Source organism: Monodelphis domestica, chromosome 2 (genome assembly GCF_027887165.1).
Source record: "Monodelphis domestica isolate mMonDom1 chromosome 2, mMonDom1.pri, whole genome shotgun sequence".
In the NCBI taxonomy this organism is placed as follows: domain Eukaryota; kingdom Metazoa; phylum Chordata; class Mammalia; order Didelphimorphia; family Didelphidae; genus Monodelphis; species Monodelphis domestica.
Window position 1 is genome coordinate 151,115,817 of NC_077228.1, and position 23,800 is coordinate 151,139,616.

Here is a 23,800-nt window from a genome sequence, read left to right on the forward strand (position 1 = left end):
CTTTCTAATCAATTTTCTCTTCTTGCTTCAAGGAATTCAGCTATTCTTAGGAGATGAGGGTGAATATCAGGATTTCTGGTTCCATATCTTTATGTCACCAAACAATCCTTCAAGATCTAAAGTTTAGAAATTCATTTCTTTCATAAAACATTCTAATTCCAAGGGAATCATTATCTCAGCATAACCTAGAAATCACTCTGTGCCAAAGGATTTTTATTATCCTGCATAACTTCAATGTATGAGAAACTTCATGGCTTTTGTGTATTATCCTTGAGAAGCAAACTAGCTAATCCTTTCCCATCTTAGCCTCATTCTTGCTAAATAAAGGTGGTCTTATTACATTCGTAGGCACCTGTAAGTCTGCTGCTCCTGGACACTATCAATGACCTCTATATACAGCTAGTCCTGTAAGTTCATAAAAAACATTCCTTTCCTTACTATAACCAATCACAACCACAATCCTTCACCTCCAAGAGGTTGACAATCCCATAACTAATGATTTGATTTCTGTTGTTCTTTATTCTAGTAAAAGGAGCTTTATGCTATTAAAAGGAACAGCATTTCCAATTCTTTGCCTTTGGCAGGAAACTGAGGTAGCCATTGACCCATCTTATTCTCAGGTTTCTGGTCCTGGAAATAAAATGTTATCTCACTCAAAGATATGTGCCTTGGCTTATCTTTTTGTCAAATTTCACATGTGAAATAAGCAAAATAAGTCTTCTAAAACTCAGAGACATGACTTCTTCCAAAGACATTTAATTCCTGGTCACTCTTTCTAGCACTTACTATACCTTAACACTGGTAACCTTTAAAAACACTCGTCCTAGAGGAGGAATAATATATCAGTCACCAAACCATTCTTTTCCCTTTATAAAGTTCAGTTTCCAACTCATAGTCTTTCTCTCCCCATCAATCCCTGCCTTTATACTAGAATACTTCAACTTCAACATTCATCAGACATCATTCGGTCTTACTATTTTTCCACATAACTTACAATTTTTGGCAAGTTTCTTTACTAAATCATTATCTATATCCAGCCCCTGACCTGTGCATATGTGCTAAAACTCTATCTTCAGCCATCTCCCTTTATTTATACTGTTCTTGGTAACCTCATGGACTCCACAGAATCTTGATGATATAGACGGCATCCAGATCTTTACAGTCAGCCTACTATTTCTCCTGACTTCCAGTTCCACAGAACCTTATGTTTGTCTGTTGGACATTTCAAACTAGATGACTCTGTGTATTTTCATACTCAACATAACCAAAACAGAATATTGTTGCTCAGTCATCCAGCTGTGTTCAATTCTTCATTGGGTTTTCTTGGCAAGAATACTAGAGCAGTTTGCCAATTCCTTCACCAGTGGATTCACTGGATCCTGTTGTCAGGAAATCAGAGGTTAAGTGACTTGCCCCCATGTCACATTGCTAGGGAATGTCTGAGGATAGATTTGAACTTGTCTTCCTGACTCTAGGCTGAGCATTCTATCCATTGAGTCAACTAGCTGTGTCCATAACCAAAACAAAAGTTTGTCTTTTCCACTAAACCCATTCCTCTTCTGAATATTACCATTTCTACTGAGGGCACAGTCATCTTTACAGACTCCCTAATTTCAGAGCTTGAATCATTACTGACTTCTCACCTTATTCACTCATATCTATTCAGATACCAGTTCTTGGATATTTTTCTTTTAAAATATCTCCTATCCTTTCGCCTTTTCTTCTCTCACATAGTCACTAAGTTTATTCAACCTATCATCACCTCAACCTTTTGTCTAGACTGTTACAATAGCCTACCAAGGGCATTACAAAGTCCCAAATGTCTTTCTTCTCTAATCCATCCTCCACATGACCATAGTATATTGTAGTACCCCTTTATTCATAGTTTCATTTTCTGTGGTTTCATCTCAAGGAAAGGAAGAAAGCAGAAAAAGGGATGTCTCTAGATGAGGGAGGAGGATGCCACATGATTCAAGGAAATGTGGAGGCATGGACAGATGAAAGACAGATGTGTGAGAGGTCTACCAGGAGTAGAAGTCCACCAATGGAAGTGATCTCACCACATGAATTCTTTTGTTCTCACTCAAAGAATTTTTAGGTTTGTTACTTTTTTTACTTCACTTTATTTACTGTGTATTTAATTTAACAATTTACTTACTGTGTAATTAACAATTAACAATTAAAAATTAAATAACAATTAACAACAAATAAACTTTATTACACATATGCATGTACAAGAAAAATCATGTTATATATGAGGTTAGCAGGTATTCATTTATATCTGTGGTGTCAGCCATACATGGTAGTTCCTTAAACATATCCCCCACAGAGAGGGTTCCAATGTATTCTTAAAACACAAATATTGCCATTCCCTACCAAAGAAGCACCAGTAGCCCCCTCTTTCCCCTAGATAAAATATAAACTCAATTTGTTTGGCATTTGAAGTCCCTCACAATCTCGTTTAATCTATATTCCAGATTTGTTGTATACTTAATTTTGCTTTCAGTCTCTACAGTAAAGCCAAACTTGCTGCTCTGCACATGTAGTATTCTACCTTTGCTTTTCCTATCTTTACCCAGGTAATACCATATGTTATATGTACTCTTTCCTCATCTTCATTTTTATTGGTGTCATCAGTCTCCAGTGGCACCCTATACTCACACCAAATTAATTTGCCTTAATTTTAAACATAGATATGTATGTATATATATGCACATATACACATATGTACATGTTGTTTCCCTGTCAAGTAAATTCCTTAAGGACAAGGACAGTTTTAGTTTTGCACTTTTATCCGCAGTGCCTAGTGTCATATGTGATGTAGAGTAGGTGTTAAATAAATGGCTATTTTAAAATGAGTGGACTAGATCAATCCACACACTATTTGAGGTTATCTTTTTGTGTTTATGTGTGTTAAATATCTAAATTTCACTTACTTCTTTGGGAGTTTCATTTTTTTCACTTTTTCTTCAGCATGCTCATCTGATATTCCCACATGACAGCCTAAAGCCAACAAAGTTCTGGAAAATAAAATTTTAAATAAGTTATATCAATTTCTGTCAGGTATTTAGAAACATGGTTAATAAAAGTATACTAATATGAAATGTAGGAACTTAGAATTATACAACAAGATACTTGAATTCCAGATAGTTGAGTGATTTCTAAATATATTTTAAGGTTTTTGTTTTTCCCTTCTTCTAGATGGCTTTATTTCCTTATAGAATGTATTTGACCTCTTCCCCAATATGCTCACCAAAACTTCGTGTTCCTTTCTCTCAGGAGTTTTTGAACAATGCCAAGGATAGTCTTTTTAGTTTTTTTAAATAGCTAAAATAATTAAATTCAAAAAAGTTTTATTTAGTATTTGCTAAGTGAAATGTAACAAGGATGTAAAGAGCAAAAGAAGAGTCTCTATGTTCAAATTCCGTAATTCTGTGTTATATGAAAACATGTGAATAAATGCAAGGTAATTTGAAGACAGAAATAGTTATAAGAAATAAGAAATTGAGAATAACCAAAATTCACTATTTGATAAAAACTGCTGGGAAAATTGGAAGATAGGAAGGGCAGAGGGAGGGAAGGGAGGAATAGATGATTTTTGTAACCAAGGAATAATATTTGAAAATGACCAAATTTAAAAAAAAAGAAATTGAGAACAATTTTCATAGGAGGTGGTATCTGAACTTGTCTTTGAAGGAAACTAAGGATCCCAGAAAAGAGAACAGAGAGAATGTTTTCTAGGTATGGTGGACAGCTAATGAAATGGCATTGAGACAGAAGATGTACTACCCATGAAAATTAGTCTCTCCTTTTTATCATATGCCAATATAGAATTCTAGGGCCTTTCTTCAGGAATGGGAAATTGGTCATCTGGTAAGAACAAATAGGAAAAAGCTATTATTTTCTTTTTGTATTGATCACTCACACACAATCAGTTTCTCTCAATCATCCCCATCAAAAAAGTAAATAATTTATTACAATATATTCCAACATGTAGCCACACTGGCTTAAAGCACATTTTAATAAAATATTTTGTTTTTATATCACCTAAATTTTCTTCTTTATGCTTTTACCCCATTTCCAAGAACTACCCCTTGACATAATTTTTTTAAAGAAAAAAGATAATCACAGGGGGGGAAATCAGCAAAACAAAACAATATATTACAATAATACATATATCTTTCTTTAAATCATTCAGAAGAGAGTAAAATAAAGCACTGCTTGCTTTCCACTCCTATTTCCCCTTCTATTATAAAAAGTACTTCTTCTATAGCATTTAAGATAATTTTTCCTTTTCTTCCTCTCCCTCCCTCCTACTTTCATATCTTTTTCATCCTTCTATTTTTCCTTTGAGATTATCCCAACATAATAGAATCACCCACTCAAGCTCTCTATGAAAGTTCATTTCCCCCCACAGTTTTTACTGGGTGGGTTACTCTAGTTCCAACACTAGCTCCTCTATCTTCTAGAATATCATATTCCAAGACTTCCACTTTTTTTTAATCAATATTGTTGGTCAGTCGCTTACTCCAATCTGATTCTATATAACCCTATGGATACAGTCTGGTTTTCTTGGTAAAGATTACCATTTCCTTTTCTAGCATATCCCTGTTTTACAGATAAAGAACTGAGACAAATAGGGTAAAGCATGTTAATTTTGTATAAGCTGCTCTCTTTTTAAATATTGTTTCTACTTTCCATAAGCACCTCCAACATGTTTGGACTCCACAGAACATAATGTCCTTAAATTGAGTACTCCCTGGTATCTCCTGCCTCAACACTTTAAGCTTCCTTTTGTGTGTTATCTTCTTGCTTTGGATTATAAACTCCTTAAGGGCAGAAAATGTCTTTCTCTTTTTTATATGCCTAGAACATAATAGATGCTCAATGAATCTTAAGTGAATTGAAAAGTTTTATCAATTTTTATTATGTTTTAAAAGAAATAGCTTATATTTTTCTTTATCCTTTCTATGGACTTTTTGATTTCTAATTATCATTCCTAATTTTTAAGATTCCTTTTTTGTGTTTATTTGTTGGCTTTCTAATTTTAATGCATATTAAATTAATTAATCATTTCTTTTTCTGTTAATTAGATTTTTAGAAATAATTTTCCCCTGAGAAAAATTTATGCTGACTTTGAAACCAAAAATTATAGTATTTTGTTTTCCTTTAATTTGTTTATTTCTTATATTTATTTTCCTGAAATGGCTCTTATTGCATTATGGTCTGTAAAGGATATGTTTAGTATTTCTAGCTTTTCATGTTAATTTACAATTTCTCTGTGACAATGTATAATCAATTTTTTATGAAGGTTCTAATTGTTTCTGAATAAAATTCTTTTGTGGTCCCATTCAAGAGGTGTCATAAGTTTTTGAACACTAATTTATGCAGAAATATATTCAAATATAGATTTCTCTCCTGTTTTTCTTTTTTTTATTTCTTTCATTTAATTTCTTGAATTTTGTGTGCTTGTCTATTTTTTAAATTATCAATACTTGAGGAGGGCACTGAAGAGAGAAGTACTCTCCCATAACAAAAATTTTCCCTGACCCAAGTCATTTGGCCTGATTCTACCTTTTCACATAGAAAGATTTTTCTTTCTGATTTTCCATGTATTACATCCTCTGTGTTAATTCTTTCACACATTTCTGGATGTTAGGTGCCTCCAGAAGCACTGATTTCCTTCCTCCTGAGTCAAGATATTGTACATGGAGGTCTGACACTTGTTTAGTTAAGTGATTTTCCTAAGCACCAAATTAGAAACAAAAAATACTCTTTTCTTATTATAAAAATCTTTCCCATTATGGGAAACTTCTTCAGTGGAACTCCTCCTCCACTGAATTGAGATATCTCCTTTCCATCTGTTTCAATCCCTCCCTTTGTTACTTCATCCATTCTCTTATGGCCCCTGTGTGTGAAGATAAAATGAAGGAGTTATCTTCTCTTTGCTGTTTACCATGGACTTGATTACTTCTTACAACTCCCTATCCCCTTTTACAAACCTCTAATTCTTCCATTTAGTACCACAAAATACATTGATTCAGTTTTTGGAGGGAATAGGAGGAGCTGGGGAGTTTAGTCCATGGAATTTGATTGCTCCTCCACTGTTACTTATATTTCTTTAGATTATAATTCCTGGGGCACAGTCAAGGTAGCAGTTTAAAAGCAGCAAAAGTTGATTCCTCTGTGAAAACCTTTCCACATCAATCAAAAACAAGGGCTTCAAGGGGAACAGAAGACCAAATTCAACAAAAGGAAATAGCTGCAGGATTCTCCTGCTCAATTCAACTTAAAATATATACAAAGAAGATTGAATTCTTAGGTTTAAGGAAAAGAAAGATGGAAGGTGTCAGGTCCCCTTCCCCACCTACTGTGCTGAGACTCAACAATGGGATCTTGGGTGAGGACTCCAACTGGGACAGAGTGCCTTGCTACCACCGCTATGGGGAGCTGAGTAGTGACCAGAGCTGGCAAAGAGGCAGTTATAGGAGAGGGCAGAGAGGAGGGCAGTCTGATCATGGCCTTCAACCATCACTCCTCCATTTTGGGCCTCTGCCTCTGGAAGTTTCTGCCTCAGAGCATATTCAGTGCTGCAGATCTGCTAAACTGGCTTAATCCAGTTTATCAATAGGGCAGAGAAGAAGCTTCCAGAAGGCAGAAAAACTCAATCTCAAAATAGCCAGAAAGCCAAACTCAACAAGACAGGACCATTAATCACTCCTACTAGATCATGATTCCTAATTTATCCCCTTGAGTATATTTAGAAATAAATCTCTTGGTGATCACTGTCCTTTTTTTTCCTTTTAATAATCTATACACATTGAGTGATTTATTCTGTTAGACTTTCCTTGGTGAATGTATTTACTTATATTTATATTTCTTGTTCTTTTGTTTTGAAGGTTTGTAAGGTAATAATTTGCTTTTTTCATTTTCCATAAGTTATTAAAATCCTTCTATTTTATTGAATATCCACTTTTTTGAAGAGTTGATTAGGCTCAGTTTTGGAGGGTATGAAATATGTTATTTCATTCCATTAAAAGGTTTATGATGGGTATGAAATACTTTCTGATATGCAAATTTACTTTGCTTTGTATTTGAATGTCTTTGCCTTTGTCACTTGCTTGAATTATTGTTTGTCACTGGAATTGTTAGATTTAATCAGGATATATGTTTTAGAGGATGAAGCAGAACAGACCCCCCCCCCCTTTCTAGAAGCAATTTGTGGATTCTTTCAAGAAGTGCTTTTCTTTTCTTTTGTTTTTTTTTTTTTTCAAATCAAGAAAGTTCGGGGCATCTTCCCATATTATTTCTTGCAATATAGTGTATTTTTACACTATATTTGATGTTCGAGTTCAATGACCTTTTTTTCCTAAAAATAAATCCATCTTTTAACATCAGTGTTCTTATTGTAAAAAAAAATTGAATGTTATATTTCCCAAAGAATTTATAAAATCATTCTTCTCTTAAAGAAAAATGGAAAGACATAGAACTTAATGGAAGGAAAGTGCATTGCTTAACTGCCTTTAGAAAAAACTGTGTGGGGAGTTCAATGATCCTTTTTTCCTAAAAAAAAATCCATCTTTTAACACCAGTGTTGTCATTGTAAAAAAAACCTGAATATTATATTTCCCATAGAATTTACAAAATCATTCTTCTCTTAAAGAAAAATGGAAAGACAAATGGCAGACATCATTGCATTGTAACATATTTCTAACAGAAAAACACATGAGAAATTTGAATATTTCATCATAAAACTAGATGCTCTAAAAAGAATTGGGAACACTTATGTTCAGCAATACCAACCAGATATATGTTACTTATAAGAACTTAAACAGCCTTTGGGTTCCATTTGTACCAACTTAATGTCAAAAGACCTAGAGAAAGACAGCTAGGTGTTTCAATGAGTTGAGATCCAGGTCCAAATACAAGAGGTCCTGGGTTCATATCTGGCCTCAAATACTCCTTAGTTGTGTCCTGTGTTCAAATCTGGAAACAGATACATCATCAGACTCTGCTCTGTACACTTCCCGGGCAAGGCACTTAATTTATATGACCTATTCCGTACAAAGTATTGATTCTAAAACAGAAGGAAATAGTTTGTTTTTTGTTTTTTTTTTACACCTAGATCTCTAAGATTATTAGGTCTAACATCAGTGGAGGATATATAACAAAAAATATGGACAGAAATGTCCAAGGACAAGAAGAAAGCATAGCTAAGTTTGCCATATACATCATTGGATGGAGTAATTAAGTCAGAGCATAGATCCATTAAAGTACTAAATTTGGGAAGTCACAGAGGTGATAACTGAATTGATTGAATATGATTAATATTACAAAAGGATATACCAATATACAAAAAGAAAATGGTCAAAGGAATGAGTACATTAAGGGAAAATGAGGAAAATGTGTTCATAGACAAAACTGAAGAGTATTCTGAAAAAAAGGCAAGAATAATTTTGTAGAAGCTATGTAATAAAAAGAATTAAGGCACAGAAATGGTGAATCATATTGAGTACAACAAAAAGATGAATGGGAAGAACACCATTGAATTTACGTATAAAATAGATATTGATTACTTAGGAGAAGACAATTTCAGGGAAAAGATAGGAACAAAAAGTAGAATACAGGGATTTCAATCCCAGAACAGTGAGGAAAAAGAGAAAATTAAGGAAGAAGCATCATAAATTTTCTTCTAGAAGTTTAGCAAGAAAGGAGAGTGAAAACAATGCTAATTAACATGTAAATGTGTGTCAATGAATGTCTCAAAACAACATCTCCACAGAACTGTCTTTACAAATTAACCAAATAAAGTTTTCATTGTGCTCCTACATTATCCTAAAAAAGAAAAAATATTTTAAGATATGAGCTTGGATGGATAAAGTAAGTTATCTGTATCTTAAGGGCACATTAAAAAGGGGAGAAATATACTTGTTGACAAATCTATCAAGAATACTATTCTTTGTTTTTTTCTAAATTACAAATATTCTGAGACCTAATATCATTGTGATATGTGCAAAGTAATTGGCAAATTTCAAAGATAATTTTCCAAGACATTTGAAAAATCAGTGCATCAAATAATTTCATATCCCTAATAGAGAAATGGGAAATAAAAAACCCAACCTTGATGTTCCAACTCATAATCAGTAAGTTGTCAAAGATGATAAAAAAAATGAGAATTGTTCATGTTAGAGGATCTGTGGAAATTCAGGGACATTGGTGCACTGTAAATGGAATTGTGAATTGGCACAACCATTCTGGGAAAAGACTAAAATGTTTAAATCCTTTGACCTAGAGATCTTATTGCTAGGCATATACCACAAGGAGACTACAGATAAAAACTTTTATCAAAATGTTTATAGTCATAGTTATTATGGTGATAAAAAACTAGGAAACAAAATAGATCCCATCAGTTAGGAAATAACTAAACAAACTGATACATAAATAGAATTATTGGAATGCTATAAGAAGTGACTAAAATGAAGAATTCAGGGCAATAAGGTAAGATTTATAAGAACTGAAAATGAGATTAGCAGAATCATGAAAGCAAAATATATGGATAACTACAACAATATAAATGGAAAGAACTATCTCTGGAGAAAAAAATTAGATAAAAAGAAATTGAATTCTTTATATTAACAAGCTTAGACGAATAGAAGAGATGAGAAAATGTACCTCCTTCCATTTTTTGCATTTAGAGAAATAAGGGTGTGGAATATTATATATTCTGTCAGAAAATGTTGATATGTTAGTTTTGCTAAACTACTCTTTTCTCCTCTTTTATTGCTCTTTCTTTTGTTACAAATAATATTTAAATTTAAATAGATTTTTTTAAATATTATTTTATTTGGTCGTTTTCATACATTATTCACTGGAAACAAAGATCGTTTTCTTTTCCTCCCCTCCCCTTCCCCCCCCCCCCACCTTTCCCTCTCCCATAGCCGACGCATGATTCCACTGGTTATCACATGTGTTCTTGACTCGAACCCATTTCCCTGTTGTTGGAGTTTGCATTATAGTGTTCATTTAGAGTCTCTCCTCAGTCTTATCTCCTCCAACCCTGTAGTCAAGCAGTTGCTTTTCAGCGGTGTTTTTACTCCCACAGTTTATCCTCTGCTTGTGGGTAGTATTTTTTTTTAGATCCCTGCAGATTGTTCAGGGAAATTGCATTGATACTAATGGAGAAGACCATCACCTTCGATTGTACCACAATGTATCAGTCTCTGTGTATAATGTTTTCCTGGTTCTGCTCCTTTCACTCTGCATCACTTCCTGGAGGTTGTTCCAGTCTCCATGGAATTCCTCCACTTTATTATTCCTTTTAGCACAATAGTATTCCATCACCAACAGATACCACAATTTCTTCAGCCATTCCCCAATTGAAGGGCATCCCCTCATTTTCCAATTTTTGGCCACCACAAAGAGCGCAGCTATGAATATTTTTGTACAAGTCTTTTTGTCCATTATCTCTTTGGGGTACAAGCCCAGCAGTGCTATGGCTGGATCAAAGGGCAGACAGTTTTTTATCGCCCTTTGGACATAGTTCCAAATTGCCCTCCAGAATGGTTGGATCAATTCACAACTCCACCAGCAATGAATTAATGTCCCCACTTTGCCACATCCCCTCCAGCATTCATTACTTTGCATAGCTGTCATGTTAGCCAATCTGCTAGGTGTGAGATGATACCTCAGAGTTGTTTTGATTTGCATCTCTCTGATTATAAGAGATGTAGAGCACTTTTTCATGTGCTTATTAATAGTTTTGATTTCTTTGGCTGAGAATTGCCTGTTCATGTCCCTTGCCCATTTGTCAATTGGAGAATGGCTTGATTTTTTGTACAATTTATTTAGTTCTTTATAAATTTTAGTAATTAAACCTTTGTCAGAGGTTTTTATGAAGATTGTTTCCCAATTTGTTGCTACCCTTCTGATTTTGGTTACATTGGTTTTGTTTGTACAAAAACTTTTTAATTTGATGTAATCCAGATTATTTATTTTGCATTTTGTAACTCTTTCTAATTCTTGCTTGGTTTTGAAGTATTTCCCTTCCCAAAGGTCTGACATGTATACTATTCTGTGTTCGCCTAATTTTCTTATAGTTTCCTTCTTTATGTTCAAGTCATTCATCCATTTTGAATTTATCTTGGTGTAGGGTGTGAGGTGTTGATCTAAGCCTAATCTTTCCCATACTGTCCTCCAATTTTCCCAACATTTTTTATGAAATAGTGGATTTTTGTCCCAAAAGCTGGGATCTTTGGGCTTGTCATATACTGTCTTGCTGAGGTTGCTTGCCCCCAGTCTATTCCACTGATCCTCCTTTCTGTCTCTTAGCCAGTACCAAATTGTTTTGATGACCGCTGCTTTGTAATATAGTCTGAGATCTGGGACTGCAAGACCCCCTTCCTTTGTATTTTTTTTCATTAATTCCCTGGATATCCTTGATCTTTTGTTCTTCCAAATGAACTTTGTTATGTTTTTTTCTAAATCAGTAAAAAAAATTTTTGGAAGTTCCATGGGTATGGCACTAAATAGATAGATGAGTTTGGGTAGGATGGTCATTTTTATTATATTGGCTCGTCCTACCCATGAGCAGTTAATGTTCTTCCAATTGTTCAAGTCTAGTTTTAGTTGTGTGGAAAGTGTTTTGTAGTTGTGTTCATATAGATCCTGTGTTTGTCTCGGGAGATAGATTCCTAAGTATTTTATTTTGTCTTGGGTAATTTTGAATGGGATTTCTCTTTCTAGTTCTTGCTGCTGAGCTGTGTTGGAATTATATAGAAATGCTGATGACTTATGTGGGTTTATTTTGTATCCTGCAACTTTGCTAAAGTTGTTGATTATTTCAATTAGCTTTTTGGTTGAGTCTCTAGGATTCTTTAAGTAGACCATCATGTCATCTGCAAAGAGCGATAATTTGGTCTCCTCCTTGCCTATTTTGATGCCTTCAATTTCTTTTTCTTCTCTAATTGCTACTGCTAGTGTTTCTAATACAATGTCAAATAATAGAGGTGATAATGGGCATCCTTGTTTCACTCCTGATCTTAATGGGAATGGATTTAGTTTATCCCCATTGCAGATGATATTAGCTGATGGTTTTAGATATATACTGTTTATTATTTTTAGGAAAGACCCTTCTATAATTTAAATAGATTTTTGCATATTGTCTCCTCCCTTAGAGTTCCTGAAGGGTTAGGACCATGTTTTTGCCTTTCTCTATATCTCTTGCACTTAGCACCTGGTAATTGATTGGTAATTGGTACCTGGTAATTGATTAATAAATGCTTATTGAGGATGAAGATGATGATGATGATGATGATGATGGTGATAGTGATGATGATGACGATGTCGACAAGGGGTTCATTGGTTAAGGAGAAACAAAGTTGATATAAAATAATATTAACAAAATAAAAACTAAAACTGGCCCTTTTTTGTTACATAAGCAATTCAAATTTATATAAAGCTTGTAGTTTGAAAAGAGCTTGCCTGGTAGCATCCCTGTAAACTAAATAGTATATTAGAAGACCAACTAATATATTATTACCAGTAAAGATAAAAAAATTTTGAAAAATGTGGTTAAAATCAAATATATTATCTATCCAGTGTTGTGGATCACATAAAACCTGAATCAACAACAAACTAACAAAGAATATACAATTATAATTAAGTATATGATAAAATGTGAAGGAAACTTACTTTAGTGTCTCAAGGGACATCTGTAAATTGTAATTGCGTTCTTGTTCTGGAAGCTTAGAGAATTCTACTAAACAGGGGTGTTGTCTCTTGTTGTCATCTCTGACCTGAAAAATAATAGTTAATATTAGTTGCCTCAAAATTTAAAAAATGATAAGGTATACATAAAATATAAAAATATATAAAATGTAAGGGGGGGGAAATTGTCAAGTCATTCAAAAAACAATATTATAAAATTACCATCAGCTTGAGCATACATTAGTTGTTTTTTTTTATAGAAAGGTAATTGGCAACATCTACTCTCTACTTGTGTAAAGAATCACAATTTATCCTTCTACCTTTTAAAATAAGTTCATCAAACTTCTTGAGCTTCTATTTCTATTTAGCTGATATAGTTTTTATTTTAAAATTCAGTTATATTTTATTTTCATTTCCAAATTCTATTCCTCTACTTTCTCCTTTTCCTACTCATTGATATTTTAAAAAATTATAAATGTGAATAATCTTACAAAAATATTTCCACATAAGGAAAGAAGGAAGGAAGGCATAAACGAAGGAAGGAAGGGAAGAGGGAAGGGAGGGAGGAAAGAAAGGAGGGAGGGTGGGTATGATTATCAGAAACATCTACTAAGTCCAGTCACAGAGGCCACCAGGACTTTCATTCCTGAATTCCTGGCAGCCAGTTGAATATTCTAATGAAGGAATCCTATAGACATCCTCCCTTGAACATTTGGTACTAATATACAAACTGGGCCCCCTATTCCTAGCACCTACTATAAGCCAGGCACTGGGATATGTAATGGTAATACAAAGAAAAAGACAGTTCTTCACTTCAAGCAGCTCACAATCTAATGGCAGTGAGGGGGACAACAAAGAGTTATGTACAATCAGGCCATAAGAAGGATAAATATAAAATAATTAATGAAGAGAAGTACTAGATTTAAAGAGTTTGGGGGGAAGGCTTTCAGTAGAAAGTGTGATTTTGATTGGTACTTAAAGGAAGTCAAGAGGCAGAAATAAGGAGGGAGAGCAACCCAGGAAGGGCGAAAAGACAAAGAAAATGCCTGATGCTGTGAGATGTAGTGTCTCATCTATGGGACAGCTAGATGGCCTATTTAACTGGATCAAAGAGTATGTGGTGGTAGAAGGCATAACATATTTCATGAAAAATACAAATACGCTGGAATATAGGAATAAAAGTACTACATTAATGAGAATATTATAACTATTGTTCTGCTAAATAAACAAAGGAATAAATTAAATGTAGGACATCAACAGCACAATAGAAAAAGTGCCAAGACTGAAGTCAAGAAGACCTGAAATAAAAATCTAGCCTCAGACACTTACCAGCTATCTGACCCTTGGCAAGTCACTTAACCTTGTTTGTCTCAGTTTCCTCATTCAGTTTCCTCAAACTGAACAGGAGGAAGAAATGGCAATCCCCTTCAATATCTCTTTCATGTAAACCCTAAATGAAGTCATGAATATTCAGACATGACTGAAAACAACTAAATAACAGGATATGAATATATAGTAATGAGTTAATATGTTTATTACACCACAAATTCACAATATAAAAAACAGAAAAATATTTTTCTGTTTCTCATTTTATCTTCCATGTGCAAAAAGCAAAACAGTAAAAACTGTCTTTGTTCTTTAGCAAAATAGCTTTTATTTTAATGAAAATGGATCAAATGCTCAATAAATTAATAGGCATTATTAAATTAATATGTAGGTAATTTTATTTAATCAATTAATTTATATTAATTAATAAAATAGGTAAAAACAAATGAATGGCAAAAGTGACACTGAATTACTTTGAAATTATAAGTTTTCCCATTTAATAAGGCATTATAGTTGAGTGAGAAAATAAAGTTTATGGTTTATAAGTAGAAATTAAAATTGTAAATACATCTTTATCTTATTTTTCCTCAAATAATTAAATTTATGAGCAGTAAAGAAATTAATACTATAACAACTAAACCAATAATTTTGTTCTTTCTACTAATGAAAAAAATGTTCAAAAATGTTATATTTTTCATGTTCTTACTTGTGAATAAAAATTTAAAAAACTGAAGGATGAGTAATAATGAAGACTGTTTTCCAGAAAGATTAATTGAAAAAAACATAAAATAAATTTCAAAAATCATGTACCGGTCCATATTGCCAGCCGAGTTCAATTTTATTCATAACCCATAACTCATGGATGTTTTCTGCTAGTTTTTCTCTGATTCGTTCCAGATGAGGCGGCAAAACAATCTAAAAGAAGAGGAGAATACATTTTAATCACTTCAATAAAGCACTTGTCAGTTGCTCTTCACTAATCAAAAATAGAGGAGAAAAGGATTATATATGAATTTCATTGTTTAACGAAGCTGTAAGAGGAGGAATATCTCTTAATAAAGCAGGTTAGGACTTTCTTTATAATTTAGTCTTAGAAAGTTGCTCAGATTACTAAGAGATAAAATGACGTGGCCAGAGACACATAGTCAATAAGGGTCAGAGGGGTGACTTTAAGTGGCTCTGATAGCAGCTTTCAATCCACTATTTCACAACTGCTCTATCACTAATTGCATTAATAAAATGAATGTCTTATTAACTATTACAATTAATGAAAAAGGTAATCTCAAATCAGATACTCAATATGGTTTTTCTTTGAATATTATTATTTGTGTTCTTTTTTTGTGACAGGCTTAGCTTGCCATATGAATTAATGAGGAAAGATGATAGAGGAATGCTATTGCAACAATTGACAGGTGCTTAGCTTGCCAAGAATAAAAAGTTAAAGATCATTTATTCAACAACTTTCATTCAAAGCTCCCAAAGTCACTGCTATGAAGGATAACACTGTTTACCTGTGAGAATTAAAATCTTATGGCAATGTAACTTTTCTGAGCCTTTCTAGTTCAGTATCTAAAGTAGCTCATGCTTCTCTGAATTCTGCCTGGTTACATTTAATATGCTATTGTTGGTCAAATTTTAATAAATTCTTAATAGAGAAAAAAAGGAGTTTTAGAGACACCTTTTGTTTTAATTTATCACCCCTTTTCCATAAAGAAGATTAGCATAGCTTCCATTTAGCTCAGTCACTAAGTAATTTGCAGATATAGCAGCATCTAATTTCTATTTCTTTATTTTTATGTGTAAAAGTGCTGGAAGTACTAGTTATTTATGCCATATAGGATCAGGAATATGCCTGAAGACCCTCTGGTATCATACAATTTTTCACATATACTAAATTTATAAATCACAAATAACTTCTTTCCTTTAGGAGAAGAACCATGTAGCTCACCAACAGAACCATGTTCTATTACTTCTTTTACCAATTAAGAAAATAAAACAGTTTAACAAAAAAAAAAAGAAAAGCCACCAATAGCCATAAAAGGAAATATCAACCTGTCTCCGATCTATTAAGACATCATAAAAGCAGGTAGGATGTAAACCTTTCACATGGCACTGTTAAAACAGTTCTGATAATCCTGCTGGAAAACAATATGCTCTCCCTTCAAAAGGGAAAATAAAAGGGACATGTGAGACCCCATTACTGAAAAGTAGGGACATTCTGGGGAATCAAACTAACTATGATGCTGTATGTTGAATGTTCTTGGAGACATCTGTTCAATGAGCTGTTATCTAGGCTCTCTGAAGCTTTAGACTTTTTTAGTTTTATAAGGAGGTTTGGAAGTGATGACTGTCACAAGATTGACAAGAGCAGAATACTTTACCATTTTTGAGCCCTTTCCTATACTTTTAGGCATGTTAGTGTCAGAGGCTATCATATCTTGGCATTTACTATTTTAGGATCTTGATAACTTCCCAGATTTAAGCTATGGAAAACAACCAAAGAGTTATCTTTGTTAAACTATAACTATTACACTTAAATCATTTATGTCTGATAGGCATGTCATGTATATCTCACCTGAAAAAATATTTTGGGTTTACTTTACTACTTCATTAAAGAATCCAAAGATAATCAACAGATAAAGAGATGAATAATGGACAAGTTATTTAAAAGACCTTAAAAGACAATCTCACCCCACTAGTGACTTCTATACAACTTTGGACTTCTTCATCACTCTCTCTGAGGTAAATATACATTTAAACATCTGACGTATATTCTACATTCTTCTGGAGTTTTGGAATTGTTCCACTCATTTGCTATTATTATTTATCTTAAAACCCTTATCTTTCTTCTTAGAATCAATACTCTGTATCAACTACAAAGCAGAAGAGTAACAATTGCTAGATAGTAGGGGAGAAGTGACTTGCCCAGTGTCACACAGCTAGGAATTATGTAAGAGCAAATTTGAACCCAGGACCTTCCATCTTTAGTCTACATTTGGCTCTCAATCTACTGATACACTTTCCTGCCTCTATATTAAATTGCAATTTGACTTTAAAAACAGATTCTACATAACAATATTAATAAATATGCAAAAATAAAACTAAAATCTAATCACTCAGTATTTAAAAAACAAAAAAGTGCTGATTGATCTTATGTTTATTTTATACATTAAAATTTAAAGTACTGTTTAATGACAAATACAAATACTGAGATAACCAAAGAGAATCATTGCCTTAATTAAATGCAAAGGGGTGTCAGGATGTTTTCCTACCTGGCTAGTATCCACAGGGACTGGTGTGAAGGCTGCTTGTGATAAAGAAACAGTAGGGCCCAGCAGATCTCTTGAGTATGTTCGATCTTGCTTATACTCTCGACTATGCTCCACTTTCAACTTTTCTTTTGGCAAGACAGCTTCAAAGCAAGGAGCATAGCCAGGCGGAGGAAGGAATTTGAATTCTCCATGCCGACCTCCAAGAAGAAAGCGTACCCTAATCATCATAAAAGTAATAAAAAGTCATAATTCTGACAAAATATTCATGTATTTACTGAGAAAGAAATTAAATCTGAATATACAATTAGCATTATCTGGAGTTACCATCTTTACAATCATTAAATAATAAATCAAATTCCATTTAGTGTCTAAGACATGCCCTAGTAAATTAATTAGAATATAGATAATCTCATTTTTCAAAAGGAAAAAGTTCAAGATTCTGTGGATGTGGATAAATCAGAGTATTTCCACTGAATAAATAACTTCAAATACATGGAGTTTTCTCCTAAGAGCATAAAAAAACAAACCCATAACTCATGTATACACTAATCGGCAATGTGTGCAGTATTAACAACAGTAAAATATGAGTAATGAAACTTGAAATGGCATTCACCTACTGGCATTTTCTGGCTATACAAGCATAGAAAAGTCATTTAAACTATGGACCTCAATTTTATGATTCATAATCACTATTATCCCTAATCATACCTATAATATCTACTTCACAGATGTTTTGAGGAAAAAAAAGAGAAAGTATAAGTATATTTGTGAAGTATCAAGCCTCCAAAAGTAAAGTACTCACATTAGTAGAAACTTGTTTAAGTTTACACAAGGACAGAGTATTAGGCTAAGCTAACAAAAAATAAGTTAGATATTTCCTCACTACTAAAGATTCTAATGAAATATTGTTAGGGTCCCAACATATTTCTGTACATACTAAAAACCAAAGGAATGATCTTATTGGTCTTTATAAATTCTTCAAACCAAAATATTTTCTCAACATAATCATTATATCAAAAGCAGAGGTGTACCTCTCAAAGATTTCATTCTCAATTCTTTTTCATCCTGCCTTTAAAATAAGGCAAGACTTCTACAATGCTGTCCAAGCAAAGGGCACCCTTTTTTGTCAAATTAAACTTGGTTTAAAATCTGTAAGATAAGCTTTAAGAAGATATTTATGTTGTATTTAAAGTTTATAAAATGCCTTCCATATGTTAATTTATTTAAAATGAAATCTCAGAGCAATCTTGTAACTTCCTTTTTATAATCTTCCTTTTAATGCTACCTGATTTTAAGGTTATAGTATTTAAGAATGGTTACAGTTTATCTAATTAGAGTGGATCTGAAGAGTTATAATTTCATTAGAATATCTTATTGAAAAGTGGCCATAACATTTTTATCTTATAAATTCATCTTTAATTTAAATTCTATCCTTATCCAGTTAAAAAAAAGGGGGGGGGAGAATGAGAAAAATATTATACGTGAACATTGTGAAAATTTTAGAAACAGTACTAGTTTGTTCTCTTATAGACACAGGAAAAAGGGAAGGACCTTAATTTTCTTTAGTTACTTTCCCTTCTTTTCAAATGGTAATTCTTGATCAGATTGATAAACTGTAAATAACCTCTCAATAAAAATTAAGCTTCATTTCTGAGTAAATATATGATGGACCTATAATAGTTAAAGTTTATAAGAGATATTAATTATATTTTCTATATGAAATGAGGTCGTGTAGTGGATAAAGCTCTGGACCTGGAGTCTGAAAGGACTGGGTTTAAATTTGGCCTCAGAAATTTACTAGTTATGTGATCCAAGACAAGTCACTTCCATGTTACTTAACTTTAACTTAAGTCTTTCTCATTCCAAGACAAGTGTTCCACAGTGCCACATTTGGCTAAGGTAATCTGATAATAAATTGAAATAGTTTTGATATTACCATACACCAAAAAAGGTACTTGTGCAATAATGTACACTCATCAGGCTATGACAGACAGAGGTTAGACGTGTAAGATCTGAGAACTAAGAAAACAATTGACAAATTCAGGAAAGCTATTTGCTTTATAATTTCTTTAAAAAATATAGTCAAACATGTTACATTTTAAATAGGAAGAAATGGTCTTGAAATGTTTCTAAAATTCTTGCTTGCCTGCGCTAATTTCTATTCCACTTACTCCTTTACAGTAAAGTATATGGACATATTTCACAATTGTTTAATCTTATTGTCTTTCAAAAAACAGACAAAATGCAGTTAAGGACACATGCAAAAATGAGTGGTAAATAAAGATTAAAGATGATGGGAATAGCTGTACAATTTTCTGTCAAAATAAAAAAAGTGAGTTGGGAAAGCAAACAAAAATCACCACCAGAAATACTAACTTTATTCCTGCTGAGAAACTAACAACTGGAAAGAAGAGGCCATCAATATTGAAATTCTCAAACATTCCTTGAACTGGTTGTCCATTGATTCGGAATGAAATGCTTGGGGCACTTAGATCTAAACAGCAGCTGATGACATCATCAGTTCTCAACAGGTGTTGGTTTGGTGAACTCACTGTCCGAGCTATGCAACCTATTAAAGAAAAAATATTAAAGAAAAAGATGTAACCATCTGATATCACTTCCAAAGATTTCAATAAATGATGATAATGCAATTAAAATAAGGAACTATATTGATTTGAAATGTTAATGCTGTTTTCAGTCATTTCCTTTAAAATGAACTGGTTACATTAAAAATTTTGAATTTAGATTAAATCTAATGGTCAGTCTTGATTGTGGAAGACTGATAATAACAAACACTTGCTGCAAATCCTGTTAAGAAGAGCCAAGGAGTAAGTTGTGATTAATTATTTTTCTTTGTTAAGAGGAGGAATCCAATGAAGGGTGATATCAGGAAATAAAAAAGTATTATAAAATAAAAGACATTAACAAAACTTTAAAAAAAAACATTGGTACTGTACACTAACAGTTGACCACATGGTTCATGCTTTTAACACAGAAATATCTCACAGTTTGGCTTTTTCCAGAAATAAGTGTCCCTGAATGAAATCTATGGCAGAACTGCAATATGCAAAATCTTCTATAGTGGATGGCATGATTGGGTATATAAAAAATCTTTTGTATTTTATAGTATATTATTAAAATAAAAATTAATTTATTAAAATAATAGTATAAAATAATACCAACAAGTTTCATCTTATGAGAATTAAACTATTGTGTTAAAATAAAATTGCTTTCTCATATAATATGAATTGCATCCTCTAATCCAGTGGGGTAACAGTTGGCCCTGAAGGAGAACCTGAAAAATCTAATTTAAAAGTTAGCTCCATCCAATACAGAATTCTGTTTTATAACTCTCATGTTTATAATATCTTTTTTCTATTTCTGTTTCTTTGAAATTTTATACTAAGAATATTTTAATAGCATCAGTAGTTTCCATAACCCAATATGCTCTGCCTACCTATATTCAAATCTATACATGTAATATTAGCTATAGGGTAACTCTGCTATAGTTTCTAAAATCCACCAAAGATAGAATATGGGGGGAAATTGGAAGAAAAAACAGGCAACAAAATCAATGAAGTACCTAATAAATTCTATTACTTTATTCATAAGAAGACCTAAAAGTGTCCAAGAAATCATAATAAAAAGCCACTTCCCACTTAGTTTTAATTCTAGTTAAGTAATAGTGTAGATTATATTATTCATAGAGTATGTTACTTCCCTTAGCACACTTCTTTGGTCTGTAGTAAAATGCATCACAAAAATATTATTCAATATAACTTTTTAATTAAAACAATGAAACAAAATCAAACAATTCTACTTCTCTGAAAAAAGATCTGACAAAAAAGGATTTAAAAATATTTCAATTGAAATGTAGCATAATTTTCAGATAGACTGTGAAACCAATCAATGTTTAAAATAAAAGCTGGAAGACCTCTTATTAATTATATTATAATGATGATTCATTTTGGGTACACATTGGACTAGGTATTTATGGAAGTTCCTTCCAAATCTAATTATTTTTTTTTATATCTTGATTCTATTCTCTCCCTATACTCTCTTTCTTAGTGACCTCACATGAATTCATTGATCATGTCTATGCAAATGGCACCAAGTTCTATATATCAAGCCCTAATCTTTTTCCTAAGCTCAACTAGATAACTCATAACCATCCTAAATTCAACATCCTGTCAACAAGGATTTATCAAGTTCCAAGGATCATGGTAAGTACTAGGGATACTTAAAAAGAAAAAGGAAAAAGCTTTTCCCTGCTCTTAAGGTACTCACAATATAATGTGGAAATAACATGCAAACTATGTACAAACAAGATAAAAACATGATAAATTAGACATAATATAAGGAGGGCACTGGAAATAATAAAAGCATTTGTGTTGTTGGTTTTTTTTTTCAAATAAAGGCAAGCTTTTAGCTGACTTGAAGGAAGCCATAGATGGCAAGAAACAGAGTTAATGATGGAGACATTGAGAACAGCCAATGAAACTATAAAGAGTTAGGCAATGAAGAATGTTTTCTGGGAAGAATGGCAAGGAAAGCTGAGAGGCAGATGTTCTACTTGTAAACTAAGGAAAAACTTCCCTGAGAAAGAACTCATTATTTGAAAAGAAAAATTTGGAAAACTGGAAAGTATTAAAGCAGAATTTACACTTAAACCAACCTCTCCTATCTTAAACCACAATAAGCTCAAAATCTGAAGAGCCATCTTAGTAAGTAAGTAATTCATTAGGAAAAGGCTACAACAACTGTGGCACTCAGATCTAATGCAATATTACTGGGCCATGAGAAATTATAATTATGAAGAATTTAGAGAAGCATGGGAATCCTAAGCAGTGAAGACAAAAGCAGAACCAGGAAAATACTGTATACAACAAATACAATATACAATGAGTTTATCGCACACTAACTTGCTATGGTCATTAAGCACCATGTGTTGATTACTTATTCTGTTCTGTTGATCCACTACTCTATTTCTTAGCTAGTACCAGATGATTTTGATGATTACTGCCATATAGTTTAGTTTGAGATTTGTTACAATCAGGCCTCTTTCCTTCATATTTTTTTTTCATTAACTCCCTTGATAGCCTTAGCCATTTGTTCTTCCAGATGCATTTGGTTGTTATTTTTTCTAGTTGTATGAAATAATTTTGCAGTAGAATACAATACACAATGGAAAGAACAATAAAAACAAAATCCATTTACATAAGAGAATTGTGTAATTATACAATCAAACTTTTAAATTAAGAAGAAATGAGAAGAGGAATATTATTCTCTTCTACATCTACTCTAGATGTAGAACATGCTATACACTATTTGACTAAGTTAAAGGGTTTCTAAATTTTAACTGATTGAATGTTTTACTCTTTATTTTTTATTACAAGTGATGGCTTCCTTGGTAAGGAAGAAGAAAAAGATATATACAGAAATGAAGGTGAATTCATCAATAATATTCAAATTTTTTAAATGCTAGCTTAATATATTTTTGCACAACTCAGATGATTTTTACATGTCCACATGCCAAAATTGATGGAACTTTAGAGGAAAACAAAAAAATTAAATCCTGTCATATGGATCAAAAAAAACTGCTATTCTTTTAAAAATCTATGGTACGGATGAATGTTTTAATATATACTGAAATACCAATAAGTTTCATGCCTTAATAAATGGTAGGATATTTAGATGCTGAATTCTATCAGTAATTTTTAAATAATCATCTTTATTGTTCTGAAATATGTTTATCTTTAAATTATTTCTGAAATTCTCATGGCATTCCTGTATTATCTATCCATAAATAGCAAATGGTCTGATTCTGGTCTGCTTCTTCATTATTTATTTTTTTAAGTTGGAAAACAAAACATTGGAGCATATCATTGAGGGGAGAAAAATGCTATCATCTCAAATTAAAACAAATTTGAATTCTTTAAATGTGTACATAAATAATTTATATGCATTATAGCCTTTTAAATGTATGCTTACATTTCAGCTTTCTTTCCATCTCCATCTCAACAGATTTTGAGTTTTACTAAAGTTAACATTCCTTGAATATCAGATCTTTGAACACCATACATGTTCATATGTAAAATGTTTTGATCACATCAAGTTTTGAAGTTAATTTTATGGGTAAAAAACTCTTATATTGAATTTCATAAAAGCAAATGGCATTTACCTGACCATAGATGAAGTCCATCAAATCCATAGGAGAACAAATCATCTCCAACACCATTTCCACCCCATTCTTCACCACCCCCAGGATAGGGGGAATAACCTTCTGTTGAAGCCCAACCTACTCGAAGGTGCGTTGCTTCAGCTGTCACAAAAGGTTCTGTGTGGTCTACCATGAGTTCATAGTACCATTTCCTATATTGAGCTGACCCTTCACTGATGCCAAGGAAAATATTGGGCCGCATACTTTTAAAGAAAAAAAAATACAAGTTGAAAAACTCCAAATACATATGATAGCATCACTTTCAATTTACATTAGT

At 32.6% G+C, this 23,800-nt stretch overlaps 1 protein-coding gene across 2 annotated transcripts in view; it reads right to left on the reverse strand.

The window, feature by feature from the left end:
* RYR2 (ryanodine receptor 2) overlaps positions 1-23,800 on the reverse strand; it is a 760,518-nt gene that overhangs the window by 339,155 nt on the left and 397,563 nt on the right. For both annotated transcript variants that reach the window (XM_056816085.1, XM_056816086.1), the window contains 6 exons: positions 23,485-23,726; positions 19,680-19,872; positions 17,304-17,520; positions 14,842-14,946; positions 12,691-12,794; positions 2,937-3,020 (listed from right to left, as the gene is read on the reverse strand). In XM_056816085.1, the coding sequence (XP_056672063.1) occupies positions 2,937-3,020; positions 12,691-12,794; positions 14,842-14,946; positions 17,304-17,520; positions 19,680-19,872; positions 23,485-23,726 (945 nt within the window). The remainder of the gene's footprint in view (positions 1-2,936; positions 3,021-12,690; positions 12,795-14,841; positions 14,947-17,303; positions 17,521-19,679; positions 19,873-23,484; positions 23,727-23,800) is intronic.